Below are 23,590 nucleotides of genomic sequence, written 5' to 3' on the forward strand. Positions count from 1 at the left end.
GCTTGAACCCCTAACAATATGTTTTATTTATGTTGTGCCTTTCTAATATTCAAGGTCACTTTACAAATCAGGAGAGGAATCAGAGAAAAACAATGACATATTGCATACTGTAAGAAACATATAGAAAAACAGAATTCAGAAGCAATATGGATATCAAAAGTAAGATAGGAAATTAATCAGCAAAGAGAAAATGGATGAGTTTTCAATAGCTTTTTGATGGATTCCAAGGAAGACTCCCGGAAGCTCTGGGGGAGACAGTCCAGGGGCAAAAACACTTAATGACCTACCACCCATGGAAGATAGTCTATACTTAGGAACAATCAATAGACTAGCCTCAGAGGACCTTAATAAGCGAGCAGGAGAGTAGCGCTTAAGGAGATAAATATTGGATGTTGTTGTATGGAAGCCCTAAATCACACTGTTAAAAAAAATATATAATTCACTAGGTGACATTTTTTTTAGGTGTCTGCCTTCTTGAGCCTATGTTCTACTATTTTGTATTTTTTCCCAAATGTTTTTTTTTCTCCAAAAAAAAAAAAACAATTATCAAAATATTTTTATTCTCTCCCCAAATCCTCAAGAAGCAACACAGGATAATTTGTTTTTGCTTGCTAGCTAACAATTAGCATGCAGTATCAGCCTCGGCCACCATCTGCCACTATCAGTAAGCATGAAATTTGTGCTTAAGGTGACAGATGACAGCTGTGGTATTTTTATTATTGTAAAATACAAAAGAAATATTTTGAAAATCTTAACTAAGAAACATACTGTATATAATATTTAAGAGTCTACAAATATGTGAGATCCCACAATGAAATGAATATACCTTGTGAAGTGTGACAACGGGAGTTCTTTCTGTTTTTTTTGATGATATTACTCTCTGGAAATATCGATGCTGCTATTGATATTGTGCTTAATTAATTTGTTGGCCCATGTAAACATGCACTACATAGACGTCTTTGACCATTACGACACCTCTCGCTCTGTATTCAGTGCTGTGTTTAAAGGGATGACTCATGTTAGAGTTGCCCAAATCAATAAACTCTTTGGAGCGACACATCAGCTTTATCCGCAGCACCGCGATGAGTTAAAGGAAGATGCTGGGCTGCTTGAGGAAATGGTGCACGCTTCATGTTCAATCATCGTCTGGCTGTCTGGTTGACCTTGGTCTGTTAAATGAGGGGAAGCACTGAGAACTTTGCATCTCTTAAATATTGCAATGTAGGCAATGCCAGTCCTTTTGTTGTGATGTGTGTACAACTGGTAATGCTAATCTTGTTAACAAAAGTAAAGTCTGGCAGACTCATTTACGTTGGAACTTCATCACAATCGAAGCTTGACAATATGAGATCATGAAATACAGGTGAAAATACAAAGCCTCCATAGAGTTGGCAAAGCAAATGGTTAGATCTTAATAATCGTATAATAACGTGAATTGCTTTTGGATATATGCTACCAGGATGGTGTGCCCATTAAAACACTTCCAGCTCACATTCTCGTTTTCCATATTGTGTTCCAGCAGTATGTGGTCCAACATCCCATAAAAGAAGCTGTTGATTTAAAACGCAACAACTCCAAAAGCCACCTCACGAAATGTCAGGGGAGGAAAGTCACCATTAGCAAAGATGCAGCCGTCACAGGAATATAGAAGCGGAGATTGAATTACTAATAATCTACAGGTGGTGAGACAAGTGGATGGCGAAACCCATTACGTCATCGCCTAGGTGAAAATTCTCAACACAAATAATTGAATACAAACTTGAAATGTCCAGAAGAGCAGGTTTATTGGTACATTTGAAAAATATCTCCGAGATCTGCGTGGCTTCATAAGAATAAAGGAACGCTCACACATAATGCTCGCTGTCGCTCCCGGACACGAGAAGTTCTTTAGAGCAGTTCTTCTAGTGGTTCAACTGGTTTTGCTTTGGGTCCCGGATTCCACACATCAAGATTGGACATCAAGTGCAAAAGTACAAAACCTGAATTGAATGTATCAAACAATGTTGTCCAAACAATGCCATGACAAATGCGCACCATTACCAAAGCTAAAGGCGGTCCAATGGAATATTAGAGTATGCAACTTTTTATTTTGGCCAGGCAGTGTATAGATACAGTACTGTATATACTGTATCTATTCATTTGACCTTCTGAAGTGGACTTAAAACACTTTTTCTCAAATTATTTATACCTACTGAGTGATAGCTTAATATAGGCTACATTTTCAACCCATTCTGTCGTATTTATTTATTTTAATATGTAGACATATCCCAAATCTTAGTAACAGAGTTACAAAAATTGCCAAACTTAAATAAAATTAATAAAAAATACAATAGTTCATTTGATAGAAAATACAGCACCTTTCACCTTGTTGAAAAAGGGCATAAATTTCATTTTGAAGAATTGTAAGATCATTTTGTACCATTTGTGCCAGTAATTGCACATCCATTAATATCTGCTGTGTCTCAGGCTCTGAAGTCTAAGCAGGTGAACCTCTATATAGCTGGGATGGGGGATCCTCAGTCAGACTACCAGCTGGACGTGGATGTCTCCGGTCTTATCTTCTCCCATCACCCTCTGTTCAGTCGTGAGCATGTGCTGGGAGCCCGTCTTGCCCAGCTGTACGACCAGCACCTGACCAGACAACACAAGAACCTCACACATCTCCTGACTGAAAAGGTAACACTGAGGAGTGAAAACCAAGCCTTTTTTTTCTCAACTTACTGTTCTTGAAACTCATTCTGAACATTTGTTTGTGTAGCTCAACGGCCTGAGGAACACGATTCGTAATATGCTGGAGCTGCACAAAGGAGAAGCTCTGAGTCAGGTGACCAAGCAGAGGATAGCTGAATACAAACAGGAAGTGAGGTGATTCAAATACATATAACCTCCATTGAGATGTTTTAGTTTTTTAGAACTAAACATTGACATTTTTAGGGTTGCTGGTTTGGGATCAGGTCATGTACAGATGACAGACGTGATCGTAGATCAGTATTTAGTATTTCGATTTCAGTATTACAGAACCAAAGGTCCATCACATTTAAACTGCTGTCTTGTTCCTGTATTGTCAGACACACTCGTCAGCTGCGTGATGTGGAGCAGGAGAAGGACAGAGTTCTCCTCAAAAACATCATCAGAGTGTGGAAAGATCTCAAAACCCTGAGAGACTTCCAAAGATTTGCCAACACACCTTACAAACTCTTCATCAGACGGTACGGCTTCATTCATATATGCTTGTGTGAGTATTTGTGCTTCATTTAATTAGATGAGCGTCTGTCCCTCTGCAGCGAGAAGGTGGAGAGAGAGCAAGACGAGCAGGAGTTTGAGAAGGAGATCATGGTGGAGGTCTCAGAACTGCAGGCAGAAACAGAAGAAGACTACCAGAGGAAGATGAGTGAATACAAAAGGCTGCACGACGAATGGAAGTCCTGGAAGAGAAGACAGGTACTGCAGGCATATAAACTGAATGATAAGTTTGCTGTTTGTAGATAAGTGGTCTTGTTTACACCTGGTTTTACGATCCGCCTTGAATGAGTCGCTCACAAGTAGTTAGTTGAGACCGATTCGGTTAAGACCATCAAAACTAGTTTAAGCTTTCCAGCATGAAAATCAGATAGACAGATAGTTGAGAACTATTGTCAACTTAACATGTCTCTGATTCTTTTAGAAAGCCTTGAAGAAAAAGAAAAGACAACAGGTGGAGGAAGATGAGGATGAGGATAGCGAGGAAAAGCTTGGTGAGGAGCCTGAGAAGCCCAACCCTCCAGAGAAACCAGACACGAACGTCCTGGAGGAGCAAGTGCGGGAGAAAGCTGCGAGGATCCGTAGGAAACCAGGGGAACCAGTTCTGATTCCAGAACTTACTGTCTCAGGGCCTGTCACCCCCAATGAACAGTGTCCACGGTAAAAACACACACTCTCACACGCATACACATAGCTCAGACCTTCAATTAAGTTCAGGTAGACTAAAGTTTAAGTAGAAGAAATGTACTTCTGTTTTAAAGCTACATCTTGGAGTGAAAGGATCTGATTCACAGTGATTTTACTTACAGTAACACATAGCATATCTACTCAAAAGTTTTTAAAAAGTTACATTCATATTTTGGGTTAAACTAAATAATAAGTTAAGCTCAATCGACAGCATTTGATGCATAATGTTGATTACCACAAAAAATTCATTCAGACTCATCCCTCCTCTTCTTTAAATAAAAGCAAAAATCTTGGTTACAGTGAGAAACATACAACAACTGTAAAAGGATGTAAACAATATGTGTGTTAATATGATTTTAGTGTGAAAAAAATGGCTTAATAACCTTTTCTGTGCAAAGCCATATCTAATTTTACAACTTTGTTGCCATGCCTTAAACCCTAAAACAAAGATTTAAACAACTTTACAGCTCGAACGTGTTATAACAGAAGAATTCATTTATGTCATGTATTAATGTAAATGCTATTGATTAAGCTTAAAGGGGTTGCTCACCCAAAAATGAAAATTCTCTCATCATTTACTCACCCTCATGCCATCACAGATGTCTATGACTTCCTTTCCTCTGCTGAAAACAAACAATGATTTTGAAAAGAATATTTCAGCTCTGTAGGTCCATACAATACATGTTAATGGTGACCAGAACTTTGAAAATCCAAAAAGGACATAAATGCAGCATAAAAATAATCCAGTAGACTGCAGTGTTAAAAATCTTCAGAAGACATATGATAGGTAAAGTTCAAAAAAGTAATTTTTTACTCAAAAATGTCCTCCCTGCCCAGTAGGTGGCGATATGAACACACAATGTGAATTAAAAAAAAAATACATAGTGGATATTTATAGTAAAATCTAATAAATGTTTCTAAGCCACACTGATAATATCGCTTCTGAAGATGGATTTAACCACTGGAGTCATGTGGAGTACTTTTATGCTGCTTTTATATGCTTTTTGGAGCTACAAAGTTTTGGCCACCATTCACATGCATTGTATGGACCTACAGAGCTGAAATATTCTTCTGAAAATCTTAGTCTGTGTTCAGCAGAAGAAACAAAGTCATACACATCTGGGATGGCACGAGGGTGAGTAAATGATGAGAGAATATTTAGTTTTCAACTATCACTTTAACTTGTATTGAACACTGAATATTCCTTTAAATGTGTAGCAAACATCAATATTAAGTATTAAACCAAGGGGTGTAACATCCCGCACCATCTGTGCTAAAGACACAAATGATTCCTCAAATTGTGCGACTTATTGAGGAGTGAGCTTTTATTTTCCTAACTGATCAGACATACAATTTTCACCTAGCTGATGATAAAATTGGCAAAATATCCTATGGAATTACACTGAAGGAGAAACCATAGAAACATACAGTGGCAAGAATAAGTTTGTGAACCCTTTGGAATTACCTGGATTTATGTATAAATTTGTCTTAACTTGATGAGCTTCATCTAATTTACAATAATGAACAAACACAATAAAATTGGTAACCAATAAAAATACAAGTTATTGTATTGTTTTTGTACACATTGAATACATCATTCAAATATTATGTGAACCCCTAGACTAATGATGTCAACAAAAGATAACTTGAGTCAGGAGTTTGCAAACCTGGCATCCAATTAATGAAACGAGATTGAGACTTATAAAAAGCACTAAAATATTTTGAGTTTGCTATTCACAAGAAGCAACTGCTGACGAGGACCATGCCTCGCAAAAAAAAAGATCTCAGAAGACACAATAAAGAATTGTTGCTTTGCATAAAGCTGGAAAGGTTTACAAAGTTATATCGAAGAGCTTAAATATTCATCTGTCCACAGTTAGCCAAAATGTCTATAAATGTTGATGATTTAGTACTGTGGCTACTCTCCCTAGAATGGCCGTCCAGCCAAGATGACTCAAAGGGCACACTGCAGAATGCTCAATGTGGTAAAAAGAACCCTAGAGTGACTGCTAAAGACTTTTTTGGAATTATTGGAACTGGTTATCATCTCTGTTCATGAGTCTACTATATAGAAAACATTAAACAGGCATGGTGTCCATGGCAGGACACCATGAAGGAAGCCACTGCTTTCCAACAACCAGAGCCATATCTATTGGACAGAATATTGTAGAGACTTGGGGTGGGTCTCTTTTGACCTAGCAACCACCGAGAACACCCTAGCAATCGTATAGTTACCCATAACATATTCTCAAAAAAAAATTATATCTCGATTTTATATGTTTTTGTCTTGTATAGTGGTGAGTTTGCTCGTAGAGAGGATGTGGCCAAATGTGCGCTCTTCATCAAGGTGCTGTACAATGAAAAAGAAGTTTCCAGAACAGACAGTCGAACCCTCAACATGGATTTCAGAGTTCACTTTGGTCAGATCTTTAACCTGAAGATAGTCAACTGGCCCGAGAGCATCAAACTGCAGGTACGGTGTCGTATGTGTGCACCAATGATTGTGTTGCTAGTGTTGACCATCGGTAGTAGATTTGATTTATAGAACTTATTTAACTATTTCTGTATTTTATTTTGGATGTTCTGCATGTTTTCTCACAGGTATTTGAAAGCATCAGCTCCTCTTCCTCCCAACTGGCTGAGGTGTGTGTCCCGGTTCCAGAATCATCTGTCCTGACAGGCAGCGCTCTGTCGGAGGAGATAGAGTTTAGCAGCAACCAGCGAGTCACGTTCAACCACGAGGGAGTTGGCAGTGGTAAACACATTCATACACAGATATACGCACACAGGCTGCATTTCAAAATATTGTTTGGTGCAGCATTGTGTGAAGGGGTTGTTTGTGTCTTGTTTCTGTGGTAGGTGTGCCGTTCTCTTTTGAAGCTGACGGCACTAACATGCAGACTCTACTGACATCAGGAAAGCTCTCCTGCTGCGTGTCCTGGGGTGTAGGGAAAGATGACGTCCCCCTCGCTCCCCCAACCAGTCAGCCTACGGGGGGCATGTACAGGTCAGAGATCCAGCTCACTGCTAATCACATTGTTTAATCACATTTTAGCTTTTTAATTGCATCAGTATGGTAAATATGATGTCATCAAAAGAACTGCAATGTCCTATACCACTGTGAGTCTGTCATATCTTTATACTGCTGAAATAATAAGAGTAGCATGTACAGTAAGTAGTATGTTATTCTGAAGCATGTCACAAGTTCTTTGATCAGCTAAACGCTAAATGCCATTTAATTGGCTGTCAATATAATCTCTTCTGATTAGTCAATGACACGTGGCAGCCACCAAAATATGATCGTTTATTTTATGCGTTGTTGCCGCTAGCATTCGTGCATGACAAAATGCCAAGATTGTCACAGTTACCATGTACTGTGTAAAACAGCCTTATTACAGATGATGTGATGTGTTCTCTCTCTTCAGTGGTCTCAGACAAATGGACGCTATAGCGTGTATCGGGGCGTCTAGTCTGATCGACATGAAGAAATTAGGGAAGTGGGCGGCTGAGTCTCGCCTCGACCCCAACGACCCCAACAATGCTTCCATCATGCAACTCCTCTCAGTACATATTCTTGAATTCTCTTAAGCGTTCTTAACCAAACATGTGACATATTATACGTCTTAATACCTCTCTGTTCTGTCTCTGGAGGTGGTGAGTGGTGGAGAGGTGGCAGTTCCTGAGTATTTCCGTCTGGAGCAGCTTCAAGAGGAGTTTAATTTCCTGTCTGATGAGGAGCTGCAGCGTTCCCGCCGTTTCCGTCTGCTGATGCTGAGGAGTCAGGAGGTGGCGGAGTTCCGTCACTTTAAATGCATCCCGTCCACCGAGCAGGAGATATCTGAAAAAGTGTTTCAGGTGAGATCACTCATTGTTAGATATGCAATCAGCATTATAATAGACTGTGCATGCTGACATTTCCTTTGAGACTAGTGTTTATACATTTCGCAATTCTTTTCTCAAACGAGATCATTTCTGCCTTTAATTTTACTCAGAGAGAAATTCAGTTTGTCTTTATTTTTTTAATTTTTTTTGTCAGAATACTAGTACAGTAATCAGGGCTAGCAGCAATCATTGGAGTCCATGCAGATGGTAACAAAGAAGAATACCACCATTTTGCCAAACTTGAAAGATTAGAATCTGTGAATGCAGTTGTTCTTAACCCTACAAAAAAGGAGCCAAATTATTTTCTTAACTTCTGTTCCATTATCGGTCCTTGAACGTGTATTCTTGTGGATAGGACACTGTGCTAACATACTCTTGACAATGTTTCCTGCACTAGCATTCAACAGCTGTGAAACACCACTACTGAATCAGCAGCACTAAACATATATCCTTACCAGTGTAGTCTGATTCCGATTCCTGAACAAATGACTCTTATGAGCTGGTTCTATTGAATCAGTTGTGTGAAACATGCAGCTTGATCAGTGTAGTCCAATTCCTGAACTTATGACCCCTAGGAAACGGTTCTGTTTAATCAGTATTGCGAAACATGAAGCACTGCCAGTGTAAGCCGATTCCCAAACAAATTACTCTTATGAGTCTTGTGTGCGACAAATACAGCACTCTCAGCGTACTACATTAGTCCAATTCCCAAACGAATGACTCTTTTGAATCGGTTGTGCGAAACATGCAGCGTGACCAATGTTGTCTGATTCCCGGACGAATGACTCTGTTGAGCCAGTTCTTTTGAATCAGCAGTGTGAAACATACAGTGCTACAGCTAGAAATGAATGACACTTATCAGCCGGTTCTTTATAGTGAATGAAAAACTTACCGAAACGGCAAGTAATTGATTTCGTCATGTAAGTTAAAATGAACCAAGAACCATTACTGTGTTATAAGTACTTGGCTTGTGAGACTTCACAAAGTAATTACTGGATGGTTGTTTATATGACAATTAGTACTTAAAGATACTCATTCTGAGTTTTTTTTGGTATGTTTGTTTGTTTTAGAAGTCATTCTGTGCATTGCAATCCTTGCAGATAACTGAGCGTGTATGAAATGAACTAAATAAACTGACGGTCTTTGTGTCTGTGTTTTGTTTGTGTCCATATGTTTAAGGATTATGAGAGGAGGTTAAAGGAGGGAGAGATTGTCGATACAAAAGTGCACATTGATGCACATCGAGCCCTTGTGTCCAAATATCTACAGAGAGTGAGTGAACATTTTAATATCTCTGTTATGAAATTGATTGAATGTTCTTATTGTATGCTTGTTCCATCCATCCATCCATCCATCCAGGCTGTTCCTCAGGTTACCACAGGATGCTACAAATACATTCTTAATAATCAATAATTAGTACCTCTGTTTTGTCAGAATTGAGTTCTGACACTCTGCTTATTTGGAGAAATTTTTTTGGCTTTCGAAGAAATATCAAGTTGGGTATCATTGGCATAACAGTGGAAACCTAGGGGAAGCATATATAAGGAGAAAAGCAGAGGCCCTAAAACTGATCCCTGTGGCACTCCATACTTTTGTTTGATTTGACAATTCCTCATTTACGCAGACAAAGTGGTAGTGATCTGATAAACAGGACCTAAACCATGCTAATGCACAAATGTCAACATAATTCTCAAGCCTGTTCAAGAGAATGTTGTAAGCTATGGTGTCGAAGGCAGCTCTAAGATCTAAGAGCACTAGAAGAGTAATAGAGCCGCGATCAGATAATAAGAGCAAGTCATTTGCAACTCTGATAAGTGCTGTCTCTGTACTGTGATGAGGCCTAAATCCTGCCTGAAATTGTTCATATATACTATTTCTCTGTAGAAATTATCATAGTTGGGAAGACACTACCTTTTCTCAGATTTGAAATCCATTTATAATCAGCCAATTCTCCAGGATCAAGCTGTGGCATCTTAAGCGGTTTGATAACTGCCATTTTAAAGATTTGTGGGACAAATCTTGATTCGACAGTCCTATCTAATTTTAGACCCATTTCCAATTTTCCTTTTATTTCAAAAGTTTTAGATAAAGTTGTTCTTTTTCAATTGTAGAGATTGTAGAGATAAATAGTACTTTTGAAACATTCCATCTGGGTTTAGGAAACATCACAGTACTGAGTCTGGGGGATCCTGTGATACTTCTGCTTTTAGATTAGCATTGTTTTTATACTATAGACCACAGTATCATTCTTCTTCGACTTGAACAATGTGTGGGTATCAAAGATCATGTTCTCAATTGGTTTAAATCTTATTTGGAGAACAGAAATTTTTCAGTTTGCATATATGGTTTTTCATTGCTAAATATACCTTGGGACCCTCAAGGCTCCATTCTTGCCCCAATTTTGTTTTCATTATATATGTCACGTCGGTCTGTCTGGGTTTTGGTCTGACAGGGCCGTTGCATTACACAACCATGTCTGTCTTCGTATGAGCATGCGGCCCCTGTTTTATTCCCGGCCGTGCGCTCTTCTGTCTGTTGTGTTTCATGTCTGGTGTATGGTGTCTGTGTCCTGACTTCCTGTCTAGTTCGGTTCTGGTCTGTGTCGGGACCCAGACATTCATACTCCTTGTCTGTCAGAAATTGACGAGGGTGCATCTCGCTTGTGTTATCTTGTCTGCATGCACTCGCGTCAATAATCTGTCAGTCTTTGTGTCTATCTCTTGCATCCGCGGGCACACTGCACTCACTTTCCGCTGCGCACCCAGGCCGCAAACTGTCTTCTTATTTTTGCTGAGGTTCGGTCACTTCGGTAAGGAAGTGTCTGCTTGTGAGAACACATGGCTTTGTTATTTCTGTATTGCTGCGTGCTTCTCAGTCTTATGTCACACCCCGCCTCCTTGTTTGCTCATTATTGTTTCATTAGTCACCTGCTCTGAATTAACCCGCTTGATTTCTCTCCCTATTTTAGTCTCCTCGCGTTTGCTATTGACTGTTGTCCAGTGCCAGTTCGTCTTGTTCTCTAGTCGGTCCTGTATGTGTTTTTTCATGTTCCTGTTGATCTTGATCCTCAACCTGGTCCCTGGTCCCTGGTCCGTTCGGTCCTGTTTCCCTCTGCCCCAGTCTGGATTCCTTTTTCCCTTGTGGGGTAGTTTTGTTTGTTTTCCCTCATGTGGGATTTTATGTTTGTTTATGAAATAAATTATTTAGTTTTTTCCACTCTGCATTTGGGTCCTCATCTCTGCTAACAAGCATGACAATATATGCTTCCTTTGGGATCCATCTTTAACAATCATGGAGGGTCGTTTCATTGTTATGGAGACTCTGCACTGAAATTTGACAAGCAGATATATGCAGTTGTTCGGTTGAGACTTCTAGCCAAGTTTAAGAGTTTTCTATCATTTGTAGAGTTAGAGAGAGTTATAGATGCTTTTGTTTCATGTCGACTTGACTACTACAATTTACTTTATATAGGAATAGGACAATCTTACACTGATCGTTTACAAACGCTCCAAAACTCTGCTGCTGGACTTTTGACTATTAATCGTAAATATGAACACACTACCCCTGTCTTAATCTCTGCTTTGGTAACCACTTTGTTATAGAATCAGTATTCATTTAATAAAATTGTACTATTTGTTTTTAAGGCTTAAATGGTTTGGCCTTTCTGACATTCTGTGTATAAATACACCTGTTACATGTCTAAGGTCATCTGAGCAGAGACTATTGATGCTTCATAGGCCTAGATTGAAGTTGAGGGGTGTCCATGCTTTTGCTATAGCCGGTCCTACATTTTGGAACAGCCTACCCATGTCCCTCAGAACAGTTTCGACAGAAGCAGTATTTAAATCAAAGCTAAAAACCTATCCTTTTGATCAGGCATATAATCAATCATGGAGTCTGTCTTGGTGCGAGCTAAAATATGTGCTTACGATGTCCTTATTTGCATTGTGGTTGTTGATTTATAAATAAATTGAATTGAAATGGCCGTTTGTTGCCTTGTCATAGTTCTGTCTGAGAGCATGAGAGGGAAAATGTACATCCCCTGAGTCTCTACCCTGTTTAAGTGATTTGAGTTACATTATTTATTTGTACCGTGGGGGACAACCAGTGGCTCATCACCTCTACTCCATGTTTCTTGTAAAATAATGACATCATGTTCTTGAAATTCTCTGACGATATCAGAGTTTCTACTCTTTAAGCCAAAAGCTGAGCTCAGACCTTGTATATTCCACATGGAAATGCACAAAGACTTCATCTAAATATAATCTGTTGGATTTGTTTGCAATTTTTAGAAAAGAGAAATACAAAAAATAAAGTTTATTAGCATTTTAGCTTTTCAGTTGGTTAAATGTAAACTTTAAGATAGGTTATAACATCCAAGTTGTAAAATTAATTGTTTCTTTTTTAGAAAAAACATCCAGTAAGTTTTGGTTGTACTCACTGCTTTACCCACTGTGAATTTTGTAGGATTTTCTGATTTCCAGAAAGTCTCTGCTGTTAAAGTCAGCTTCTCTCTGCTGTTTTTTTTAAACATAAATATAATTTTTTCAGATTTTCCATCAAAGTCCTCTTCTGTATGTTATATTCTCATTGATTTTGCTGATTGTCTGATCAAACTCTTATCTTAAAATAGCAAAAATGAAGGAAATTTAGGAGCTCATGCAGATCATGCCTCATCAGAGAGCTCTTTCTGATTATCTCTCTCTCTCTCTCTTTTTCTCTGTTTCTCTCTTTTAGGTACGAGAGTCAGTCATTAATCGTTTCCTTATAGCAAAGCATCATTTTATTCTGTCTGATATGGTTTCAGAGGATGCAGTTCCCAGCATCGGGTAAACGGCCTTTTTCTATTTCATCTAATTCATCTGTTAATTTGAAATGTGTATATCTGCTATAAGGATTTTTTTGTCTACGCTTAGGAGTACCCAAGCATATAGATGACCTCAAGGCTATCAGACAAAAAGTCTAACCTTGATTTCATGGATTCTTTAAAATGTTTTGCTGTATTATTGTATGATAATGCTATGAACAGTGCTTGAATGTGGGTTAGTAAGAGACTGAATCACAGATTGGAGAGCAAGAGGTTTGATCTAATCATTATAAAGTTATTAATTTCCTTATATTCCCATCTTTTATTTATCTTTTCTTTCTCTTTTATGTTTGTATATTCAGTGGTGCAGGTTCTGGGTACGTTCAGAGGATTGTTATGTTCTTTTCACATCTTTTATTATCCCTGTGTTGCTCCCCTCTGATCTGTGTGTTCATAAACTGTCACTCTCTGTAGAGATAGTCAGTGTTAAGTGTGTTAGAGGAGTCCAGTCCCTCACTACTTGTGTGTGTTTATGTTGAGACACTCGAGTGTTAGTGTGTTTGATCTGATGTACATGAGTACCGATGTCATACTGTGTGTTTAGAACAACAGCACAAATGCGATGTGAGTATATGTCACACACACAGATATGTTTATTTTCCATCACCCCGTGCAGCAAAGCCACTAATCTGAAACTTCTAAGCCTGTACACCTACTTATGTATGCCAATCATGTGGCAGCAGTGCAATGCATAAAATCAATCAGATACTGGTCAGGAGCTTCAGTTCATTTTCACATCAACCCTCTGAATGGGGAAAGAAAATTGATCTCAGTGATTTCAACCATGGCATGATTGTTGGTGCCAGATGGACTGGTTTGAGTATTTCTTTAACTCCTGATCTCACAGGATTTTCACGCACGGAACTTTCACTCTAGAGATTACTCAGAATGGTGCCAAAAACAAAGAAAATCCAGTGAGCAGCATTTCTGCTTACAGAAACGCCTTGTTGATAAGAGAGGTGAGCGGGGAATAGCCAGACTGGTTCAAGAGATAAGGGCTACAGTAACTCAGATAACCAATCTGTACAATTGTAGTGAGCAAAATAGCATCACAGATACAACAGCAGATGACCACAGCAGGTTCCAATTCTGTCAGCCAAGAACACAAAGCTAAAGCTGCACAGGCTCACCAAAACTGGACAGTTGAAGACTTGAAAAAACGTAGCCTGGTCTGATCAATCTCGATTTCTGCTAAGGCACACTGATGGTAAGGTCAGAACCAGTCCAAGCTGGTGGTGGTGTTGTAATGGTGAGGGATATGTTTTCTTTTCACACGTTGGGCCCGTTAATACCAATAATGCCACAGCCTTTTTGAGTATGGTTGACCATGTGCATCCCTTCATGGCCACAATTTACCCATTTTCTAATGGCTACTTCCAGCATGAAAATGCACAATGTCACAAAGCAAAAGCCATCTCAAACTGGTTTTATGTACATGACAATGAGTTCATCTGAATCCAAAAGAACACTTCTGGGATGTGGTAGAATGTGGAGATTCACTGCATGAATGTGTAGCTGACAAATCTGCAGAAATTATGTGATGCAGTCATGTCAACATGGACCAGAATCTCAAAAGAATGTTTCCAACATCTAATGGAATCCATGCCACAAAGAATTGAGCCTGTTTTGAGAGCAAAGAGAGGCCCTACCCAGTATTAGTATAGTTTTTATATTATTATAATATAACCCAGTGCTCCTAATAAAGTGCTCAGTGAGTGTAAAGAAAGTCAATTGCAAAACATTCAAATATATGAGTAGTTTAAGACAGGGGTTGTGTTAACTGAAAACTCTCCATCATTTAACAATTTTTTTAAACATTGATGGATAATTCACAAATGCTGTCAGTCATTTTGACAGATATAAAAAAGAACAAGAAAACCCTTTAAAACTAGTGCATCTGTTTTTACTTAACTCTCACTCTGCTGCTGGGTGTGTATGTGCCCTGTTTATTGCCCTGGTATTAAAGATGTGTTTCTGGTGATCAGATCACAAGTGGACAGTTGCCATTTACACCTGGTAATATGCATCTCTTTTGACCACCTGTTTTGGGATTTTGAGTTTGATTTCAAGACATGCGTACATCAATCGTTTCTTTTTTATTATTAAGTTGAAATAACGCATACTGATGGCTTCAACAAAAGCATATACAGTACAGTACCATCAGTTAACAGCCTCGGAGTTAACGGTAGGTCTGTCTTTGTACGTTATCGTCCCCTATGGATAAATGGTTTTTACTCTGTCAGAAATGCACTACTATATTGTTTGTTCAATATCAAACCATCTGTTTGTAGATGTGTGTTTGTGTTTGTTCGGGGTAGATATAGAGACAATTAACTGTGTACTGAAAGAGTGTTGTCTCTCAATGTCAAATTTTAAAGTTGAATGTTAAATATTACACCACACTTATCTTCCAGTGCATTATTGGCATATCTCCATACTAACTCTCAGTCGAAACTCTTAGGATGTTGGGTTTGAACCTGTTCAAACTGGCTGAACCCAAACGTCCTCTAAAGCCCTGCAGAAAGGAGAGGAAGAAGGTCACAACTCAGAACCTTTTAGATGGAGACATCAAACTTCTGGTGAACATCATCCGAGGATATGACATCCCCATCCGTAGACCTCACACCGGGTAACTGCACATGCAACACTGAGGAAAAACTGGATTTGCACACTTACTTAGGCAACAATTAACCAATCAGAACTTCGTAGAGGCGAGGGTTAATTTGTGATTTTAATAATCCAGTTCACTGTATTCCCACTTAACTCTAGACACCCTCAAAGTTGAGATGTTAAAGACATTAAATCAGAAATTTGCATACAAATTCTAATTCAAAGTAATGTAAAACATCATCCTATCACTGCCAACCATGTCCAAATAAAATTTTGCATGAAAAATGTTGAATCTATCTACTGATTGTCATTGTCCCTTGTCTGCAAAACATGTTGAGTTGTTCAAACATCATCTGCAGTCTGAAACTGAACTTTTGACCAGCTGTAAGTTGTGAATCCCCTTGGCTGCATAGGACTCCAGTGTGCTGTCTGTCTTCCCTGGTCTCAGAACAGTTTTAAATGCATCTTATTTTCATCCTAACTCTATATACAGACTCTGAAAGCTACCCTTTCCAGCTTTTGGATGCATCCATTGATTCTCAATGTGATATTTCACAGTGAATATTGGATATTTAAAAGGAAAATTAGCCTATAGTCCACATACGTGGTCGTTGTGTTTAACAGCGTGCCATTTCACAATAAATCGATAATTTTTTTAAATGTCATATCAGATAAAACTAGAGACTCTCAACTTAATGTGATTTCTTTGCCGATGTAGTTATGTTGCCATTTCTCCCAAAGACAAACTCATGTTGTTTTGTCACATGACTCTGAAGGTTTTACCCTTTTAAATGAAATTTAAATATGAATAGCCTATGGAGTAGCCAAAACGTAATGTCCACGCATGATGACGCAAGGTCTCAAGAGGATAAAGACCAGAATATCTTAGAGACTAGGGAGTGTGCTCTTTTGACTTGGACCAGTAAGGAGCCACCACCCACAACACCTTTGCATTGTGGTGGCGAGTGTTGTGTGGACAAGCACCACTCACATTTTCATCAGTCTAGTTTTATGTATTTTCATATGCTTTTTTTGTTGCATTTTCAGCAAACCTCCTGTGTCAGCAAGGTCAAGGCGCTCTTTTACAGAGCAGTTTACAGCAACTGTGCCACCCCAGATGGCCTTACAGGATAGCGAGTGGCCCCTCGGACAGGTATAGCACACTTAACAGGTTTCATTACACACTTTTGCTTTGAGTTTTCTTATTTAGTAGTTATATCAAAACATTCCTGCAAATTTACTATAACTGTGTGTATTTGTGTGGGTGTGTTGTGTAGCCTCTGATCAGACCCTTTGTGGAGGTGTCATTCCAGCGTTCAGTTCTTCAGACGTCAACAGCTGAGGGTCCAAACCCCTGCTGGAATGAAGAGATTGTGCTTCCATTCAGGTCAGTTATGATATCATGTCTGACAACAATCTGAAGAGACAGATAAAACGCTATGACCGGTGTCACTGATGACCAATCTCCTACAATGTGCTCTCTATATATATATATATATATATATATAATTTTTTTTTAACTCAAATAAATATTTAATGTCCAAGTGTATTTGCAAATTTTTTTAAGTAGCTGTGCACTAATCTGTATAATGTGTAGTCAGCTCATCATTTTTGCAAAATAAATCACTTTAGACCTTATCACCTTGTCAGTTTTTTTGTGACAATGACCAATATATTTTATTATTACATATTTTTTGCTTGAAGAAAATGAAGCCTATTGTAGGACAATCAAGATCATAAAGTACATTTAAACCCAAAATTCGTATGAACATTATGTAAAAAAATAGAAATAAAAAATTATATATTATTAAATATAAATGTATTTTTTTTAAATATATTTTACAAAGTACTATTGTAAGTATACGTCATGATAGCATTTGTTGTACAACATTTTATTTATGCTGTATGCTTTAAAAAGTATCTGGATGGGTTTTTATTGTTTGCTTTACGGAGAAATGTACTTAATTGGCATGAAAATCTATGATTTTTTTCCCCCTCAAATTTCTTAAATGTATTTCTTTATTTTGAATTTGATGGTGAAATATGACCCAAACATGTTTTTTTATATTCAAGTTTATTTGGCCGGTCTATGGGTAAATCTGTGAACATAATGAAGCAATTAATCTCAAAAACATTTCCTCAACTCTATTATGTTTCACATTCTTTGGAATTTCAGTACAGTGTGAACTGAGATTCGGTTGTGTCCCTCTTTATCTCAGTGCTCCAAATGGAGACTACAGCTCTACCAGTCTGCAGTCAGTCAGAGATGAGATCTTCATCAACCTCTTCGATGAGCTTCTCTATGATATGGCAGTGGTGAGTAACATTTAGAGGTGCTCACTTTGTGTCAATCCATTCCTAATTCCACTGTTTCAAAGTCATTTAAGCTTCAAAATTTGATCATAGCATGTAAAATGTTTCTGTCTTCACCTCTTTTGTAGGACGAGAGGGAGAGAGGAAACACTATTCACACTCGTATAGAGAAACACTGGCTAGGCTCCATCAAGATTCCCTTCAGCACCATCTACCTGCAGTCACGGGCAAGATACTAAACACTGTGCCTCTACTCTTTATCATTTTAGCACAAGTGGAATCTGTCATCAGTCGTATGAATGATTTTATGATACATCAATGATACTTTCATGATGCTTTTGAATCCTTTTTAAAGTTTAAAGCTCCAGTCTTCATTGGTAGTAATTGCATGGACAAAGATTACCTGTACACTCTTCAAAACGTCATCTTTTGTGTTCCATGAAAGAAAGCAATTCATGCTGTTTTGGGAGAGTAAATACTGATATAATTTTCACGCAAATATATTCAAGGCTAAAGGGCACGCAACGGAATATAACAAAATTGTCCCTGACATATAAACTCATTTAATAGGTTAATAGTCAGTATCTCTGTGTACAGTTGTGATGAAATGTTTGCATACCCTTGCAGAAATTGTGAATTTTGTCATTTATTTATGCAAAAATTATTTTATTTAAGGATAGCGATCATATGAAGCCATTTATTATCACATAGTTGTTTGTCTACTTTTTAAATCGTAATGATAACAGAAATCACCCAAATGGCTCTGATCAAACGTTTATATGCCCTTGAATGTTTGGCATTGTTACAGACACACAAGGTGACACACACAGGTTTAAGTGTCAATTAAAGGTTCATTTCCCACACCTGTGGCTTTTTAAATTGCAATTAGTGTCTGTGTCTAATGAGTTTGTTAGCTCTCACGTGGATGCACTGAGCAGGCTAGATACTGAGCCATGGGGAGCAGAAAAGAACTGTCAAAAGACCTTCGTTACAAGGTAATGGAAATTTCTAAAGATGGAAAAGGGTATAAAAAGATATCCAAAGCCTTGAAAATGTCCGTCAGTACTGTTCAATCACTTATTAAGAAGTGGAAAATTCTGGGATCTCTTGATACCAAGCCAAGGTCAGGTAGGCCAAGAAAGATTTCAGCCACATCTGCCAGAAGAATTGTTTGGGATACAAAGAAAAACACACAGGTAACCTCAGGAGAAATACAGGCTGCTCTGGAAGAAACTGTGTGGTTGTTTGAAGGAGCACAATACAACGATACTTGAAGAAATATTGAGCTGCATGGTCGAGTTGCCAGAAAGAAGAAGTTACAATTTGCTCAACAACACCTTGACAGATCTCTGGCAGCTTCTGGCACACTGTAATTTGTAGTGATGAGACCACAACCATAAGGGCTATGTTTGGAGAGGGGTCAACAAGGCCTATAGTGAAAAGAATACCATTCCCACTGTGAAGCATGGTGGTGGTTCACAGATGTTTTGGGGGGTAAGCTCTAAAGGCACGGGGAATCTTGTGAAAATGGATGGCAAGATGAATGCAGCATGTTATCAGAAAATACTGGCAGACAATTTGCATTCTTCTGCACGAATGCTGCACATGGGACTCTCTTGGACTTTCCAGCATGTCAATGAACCTAAGCACAAGGCCAACTTGACCCTCCAGTGGTTACAGCAGAAAAAGGTGAAGGTTCTGGAGTGGCCATCACAGTCTCCTGACCATAATATCATCGAGCCACTCTGTGGAGATCTCAAACGTGCAGTTTATGCAAGATGACCAAAGACTGCATGCTGTCATTGATGCTAAAGGGGACAATACACTGTATTAAGAACTAAGGGTATGCAAACTTTTGAACCTGCATAAGGTAGGTTTTGCATGCTGGGATGGAGGTGTGATGGTGGACCAGCATGGGATAATGGTGTGATTGTGGACCAGCATGCGATGATGGTGTGATTGTGGAACAGCATGGGATGGTGGTTTTCTGGTTGCCTCATATGAAATGGTGGTTTGCTGATGGACAAGCATGGGAGGGTGGTTTTCTGGTTGCCCCATATGAAATGGTGGTTTGCTGATGGACAAGCATGGGATGGTGGTTTGCTGATGGACAAGCATGGGATGGTAGTGTGCTGGTGGACCAGCATGGGATGGTTGTGTGATAGTGGACCAACATGTGATGGTGGTTAACTGGTGGACAAACATGGGATAGTGATGTGCTGGTGGACCAGTATAGGATGGTGGTTCTCTCGTTGCCCAGCATGGGATGGTGGTTTGCTGGTGAAACAGCATGGGATAGTGGTGTGCTGGTGGACCGACATTGAATGGTTGTTTGCTGGTGGACCAGCATGGGGTGGTGGTATTCTGGTGAACCAGCATGTTATGGTTGTATGCTGGTGGCCCAGCATTGGATGATGGTTTCCTGGTGGACCAGCATGGCATGGTGGTGTGATGGGGGACCAGCATGTGAGAGCGGTGTGCTGGTGACCCAGCATGGGATGGTGAAATGCTGGTGAACCAACTTTACCAGCTCTGTTTTGCTTGAAAACAGCATGATTATGCTGGTCCACCATGGAATTCATGCTGGTTTATGCTGGATTTTACACTAGGGTTGACCAATCTACATTCAGGACTGGAACCATCCATTGTATAATCGAGAATGAAGTGCATGATTTATTGTAATTTTTTTTTTAATCATCTTTTCTCCCCAGTGTGGCATGCCCAATTCCCAATGCACTCTAATTCCTCGTGGTGGTCCTCGATCTGGGTGGTAGAGAATGAATCTCAGTTGCCTCCGCTTCTGAGACAGTCAGCCTGCGCATCTTATCACGTGGCTCACCGAGTGCGTTACTGCAGAGACCTAGCTCGTGTGGAGGCTCACACTATTCACTGCGGTATCCAAGTACAACTCACCTCACACCCCACCGAGAGTGAGAACCACTTATAGCGACCACAAGGATGTAATCCACGTGACTCTACCCACTTTAGCAACCGGGCCAAATGGTTGCTTTGGAAGCCTGGCTGGAGTCACTCGCGATTCCAGGGGTGGTAGTCAGCATTTTTGCTTGCTGAGCTACCCAGGCCCCTGAAGTGCATGATTTAGAACTTGCTTTTTGCTGGACTGCTCTTTTGATTTACATTTTATACAACAGCTTCAGCCACACAATCTGATTGGCTGAAAAGCATATACCTGGTCCACCTGTATCCAGATGACAGCATGGTTCCCTTTAATTTACAGAAAAATCAGTTTTGAGGAAAGAGTGGAAGAGATTGTAGATATTGCAACTTAAATTTAAGTTTGTGTATTACTGCAAAATAATAAAAGCTTAAATGCTTGTACTTAAAGGGTCATGAAACCCCCATGTTTCTGCACAGTTTAGTTCTCGCCACATAAAAAATATAAAATACCAGCAAAGTGGGAGTGATCAACAACAGAGTGAAGGGAGGAAGGTGAGGGAACACAACAACTGTCTGATTCAAGGTTCTGATCAATCTCAACCTCACTTATGTAGGTAACAGCATCAAAGATTCTCCCAATTGCTCATAACAAAATGCACTCAACTGAAGAGCTTGAGTTTGAAGCCCTGGTCACATGGTTTTGGACAGCATTTTCTCACAGGATAAGGCCTTGCAGTCTCATTAATAATTATGAGACTGATGACGCGACAGTGTACTATAGTACGTCACATTCTGTGACGTTGTCTCAATGTTGATTTTAAACCCGAAAAACAAATGGCACAAAAAATCAGTTAAAAATAAAACTTATATTGTTTAGTTTACATTGTTTACAATGTTTACATTGTCTTTTATTATGTGTAACACTTATCTGGTAACATCTTGTTCCTTTAAATGACACAAATTTAATTAAGTTCTAAAATAATCATCCTATATCTCAGAATATTAGCTGGGTGCAAATGTTTGTGTGCTGGGCTGTGCATAAAACAAACTTTTCTCCAATCTGACTACATTGGAAATATCCATCTTTGGTTGTGATCAATTATTAATTGGATCTTTATTTTATATGGTAAGATTGATGGGACGTTTAAGGTGTCGACACCTCCAGTGCTGTTAGGGTACAGTAAGGAGCGGAGTTTGGGAAGTGAAAGTGGATATGGCGCCATCCACAGTCTCAGTGAAGGAACCTTCCTCAGCCTCTTTATCACCATTGAACCACAGCTGGTGCCCGGAGACACCATCAGAGAGAAGGTACACAAAACAAATGTGCTTTCTGTGTATTTTAAGTTTTGCATATACATTTGTTTTTGTTTAATATCATTTTACTCTTTTTTTTTTTTTTTTTTTTTGGACTGCATTTAATAGATGAAGGAAGTAAAGGTAACAGATTTGGGGTCTGATAGTTTTCTTAGTTTTAAAATAATATTTTCTCCCAAAAAAGGAATATTCTGCCATTGTTTGCTCACTTATACATATCTAAGATTAGCTACACACATCTAATATCATTATAGTCATATCACTCCTGTGTCAGTTTATAAGGAATGTGTTAAATGACCTTTGACTGCTGTATCCTCTTAGTTTGACTCTCAGGAGGTGGAGTGTTTGCTGATGGCATGTGAGGTCTTTGAGAAAGAGGCAAATCAGCATTTCCCCGACCGGCCCTGTCTCACCACCGTCATCGACATCAACGGCAAAACTGTTTTCGTCACGCGGTTCATACGACCTCTAAACCCCCCACAAGAGCTGCTGGACTCTGTCCCAAACAGCCCTCAGGAGGCCACAGTACGTATGCACGTGCTAACACTCTCAGATAGACCTACAGCTCATTTACATGTCATGTCAGTTAAGAAAATTCAATGTATGCTGGAGTCAATACCCAAGAAAATGATAAAAGTCTAGTGAGAGGTTGCATTTTCAAATCCCAGATAACCCCAGATTTGTCTTCAAATAATCTTCTCTCTTTTTCTGTCTTTCTCAGGAGTTAGTTGCGCGATATGTGTCTCTTATTCCCTCTCTTCCAGACAGTGTGTCTTTTACAGGAGTTTGTGACTTATGGAGCACATGTGATGTGAGTATGCTGTTTTTTGTTTTTTGGAAAAATTGTGTTATTAGGGACCAAGCAATGAAGGTAAAGCACCGGTTATCCAGAAATTATTAAAAGCTTTTTGATGGTTCAAACTGTTCTTGTGAAACACAAAAAAAAATGGCATGGCAAAGATGCCAAAAAGGATCTGAGGCTGTATCCTGGCAATGCTTTAGCTTATTGACATGAAACTTTTTATGCGTCATTGCAGCCTGTTCTGACAATACATTATAAATGTTATAACAGTGCCACCTATTGACCAAACGTTATAAGCATTTGCATTAAGGTGCGTACACACTGCCAGCGACTTTGTCGCTGCAGGTCGCCAGTGGCTGGCGGTGAAGTCGCTAGTGGGTGTTCCCACTACTGGTTGCCTAGTAACGTTTATAAATGACATTCACGGATGTCATTCCATTGCTGTTGACAGCGAATCTCTTTTCTTGCCACTAAAAACAAACATTTTGGAGAGAAAAGACTAAATATAAATGAATCAGTACATAAAATGCTTTATATCAAAGATGAATGAGAAACAAGGCGTGCTGTTTGCCATAGCGGCTGTTTATCTGCGGCGAAAATGCAAATGCCGGTCTGTCTGGGTCCATAAAATCCCCACGATCTCAGATACACCTTTCCACGCAGTATTTTTCTTAAAAATGTCCTTGTACGTGGGAAGAGACATATCATAGAGCACTGGAAAATTTCTAACAGCAAGAATTAGTTTCATCCATCTTTCCATTACTGCAGGAGCTGAGAGAGAGAGAGAGAGAGAAGGATCACGTGAGCTCTCCCGTCGTCTCTCCAATTGGCTGTCGCTTCCGTTAGTCGCTCCAAAGTTGAACTTTTCTCAACTTTGTCACGTCGCTGGACACGCCTACATCTAGCGCCAATGGTCGCGACAGCTCGCGGCGCCGGAAGTCGCTGTGCTCGTGTTGAAAATGAATGGTGTTGAGTAG

The 23,590-nt window shown here is 39.2% G+C and overlaps 1 protein-coding gene across 1 annotated transcript in view; it reads left to right on the forward strand.

Annotated features, from left to right (window-relative positions):
- The window catches only part of cc2d2a (coiled-coil and C2 domain containing 2A), a 46,188-nt gene that overhangs the window by 15,682 nt on the left and 6,916 nt on the right, over positions 1–23,590 (forward strand). The window contains exons 14-33 of the mRNA XM_052091596.1: positions 2,467–2,676; positions 2,759–2,865; positions 3,069–3,209; positions 3,285–3,441; positions 3,665–3,900; positions 6,223–6,400; positions 6,529–6,682; positions 6,787–6,934; positions 7,353–7,491; positions 7,579–7,782; positions 8,989–9,081; positions 12,547–12,638; positions 15,138–15,305; positions 16,334–16,439; positions 16,564–16,673; positions 17,506–17,602; positions 17,728–17,826; positions 21,629–21,805; positions 22,133–22,336; positions 22,533–22,622. Of these exons, the coding sequence (XP_051947556.1) occupies positions 2,467–2,676; positions 2,759–2,865; positions 3,069–3,209; positions 3,285–3,441; positions 3,665–3,900; positions 6,223–6,400; positions 6,529–6,682; positions 6,787–6,934; positions 7,353–7,491; positions 7,579–7,782; positions 8,989–9,081; positions 12,547–12,638; positions 15,138–15,305; positions 16,334–16,439; positions 16,564–16,673; positions 17,506–17,602; positions 17,728–17,826; positions 21,629–21,805; positions 22,133–22,336; positions 22,533–22,622 (2,910 nt within the window). The remainder of the gene's footprint in view (positions 1–2,466; positions 2,677–2,758; positions 2,866–3,068; positions 3,210–3,284; positions 3,442–3,664; positions 3,901–6,222; positions 6,401–6,528; positions 6,683–6,786; positions 6,935–7,352; positions 7,492–7,578; positions 7,783–8,988; positions 9,082–12,546; positions 12,639–15,137; positions 15,306–16,333; positions 16,440–16,563; positions 16,674–17,505; positions 17,603–17,727; positions 17,827–21,628; positions 21,806–22,132; positions 22,337–22,532; positions 22,623–23,590) is intronic.

The sequence above is a fragment of the Xyrauchen texanus genome, chromosome 25 (assembly GCF_025860055.1).
Source record: "Xyrauchen texanus isolate HMW12.3.18 chromosome 25, RBS_HiC_50CHRs, whole genome shotgun sequence".
Lineage (NCBI taxonomy): Eukaryota > Metazoa > Chordata > Actinopteri > Cypriniformes > Catostomidae > Xyrauchen > Xyrauchen texanus.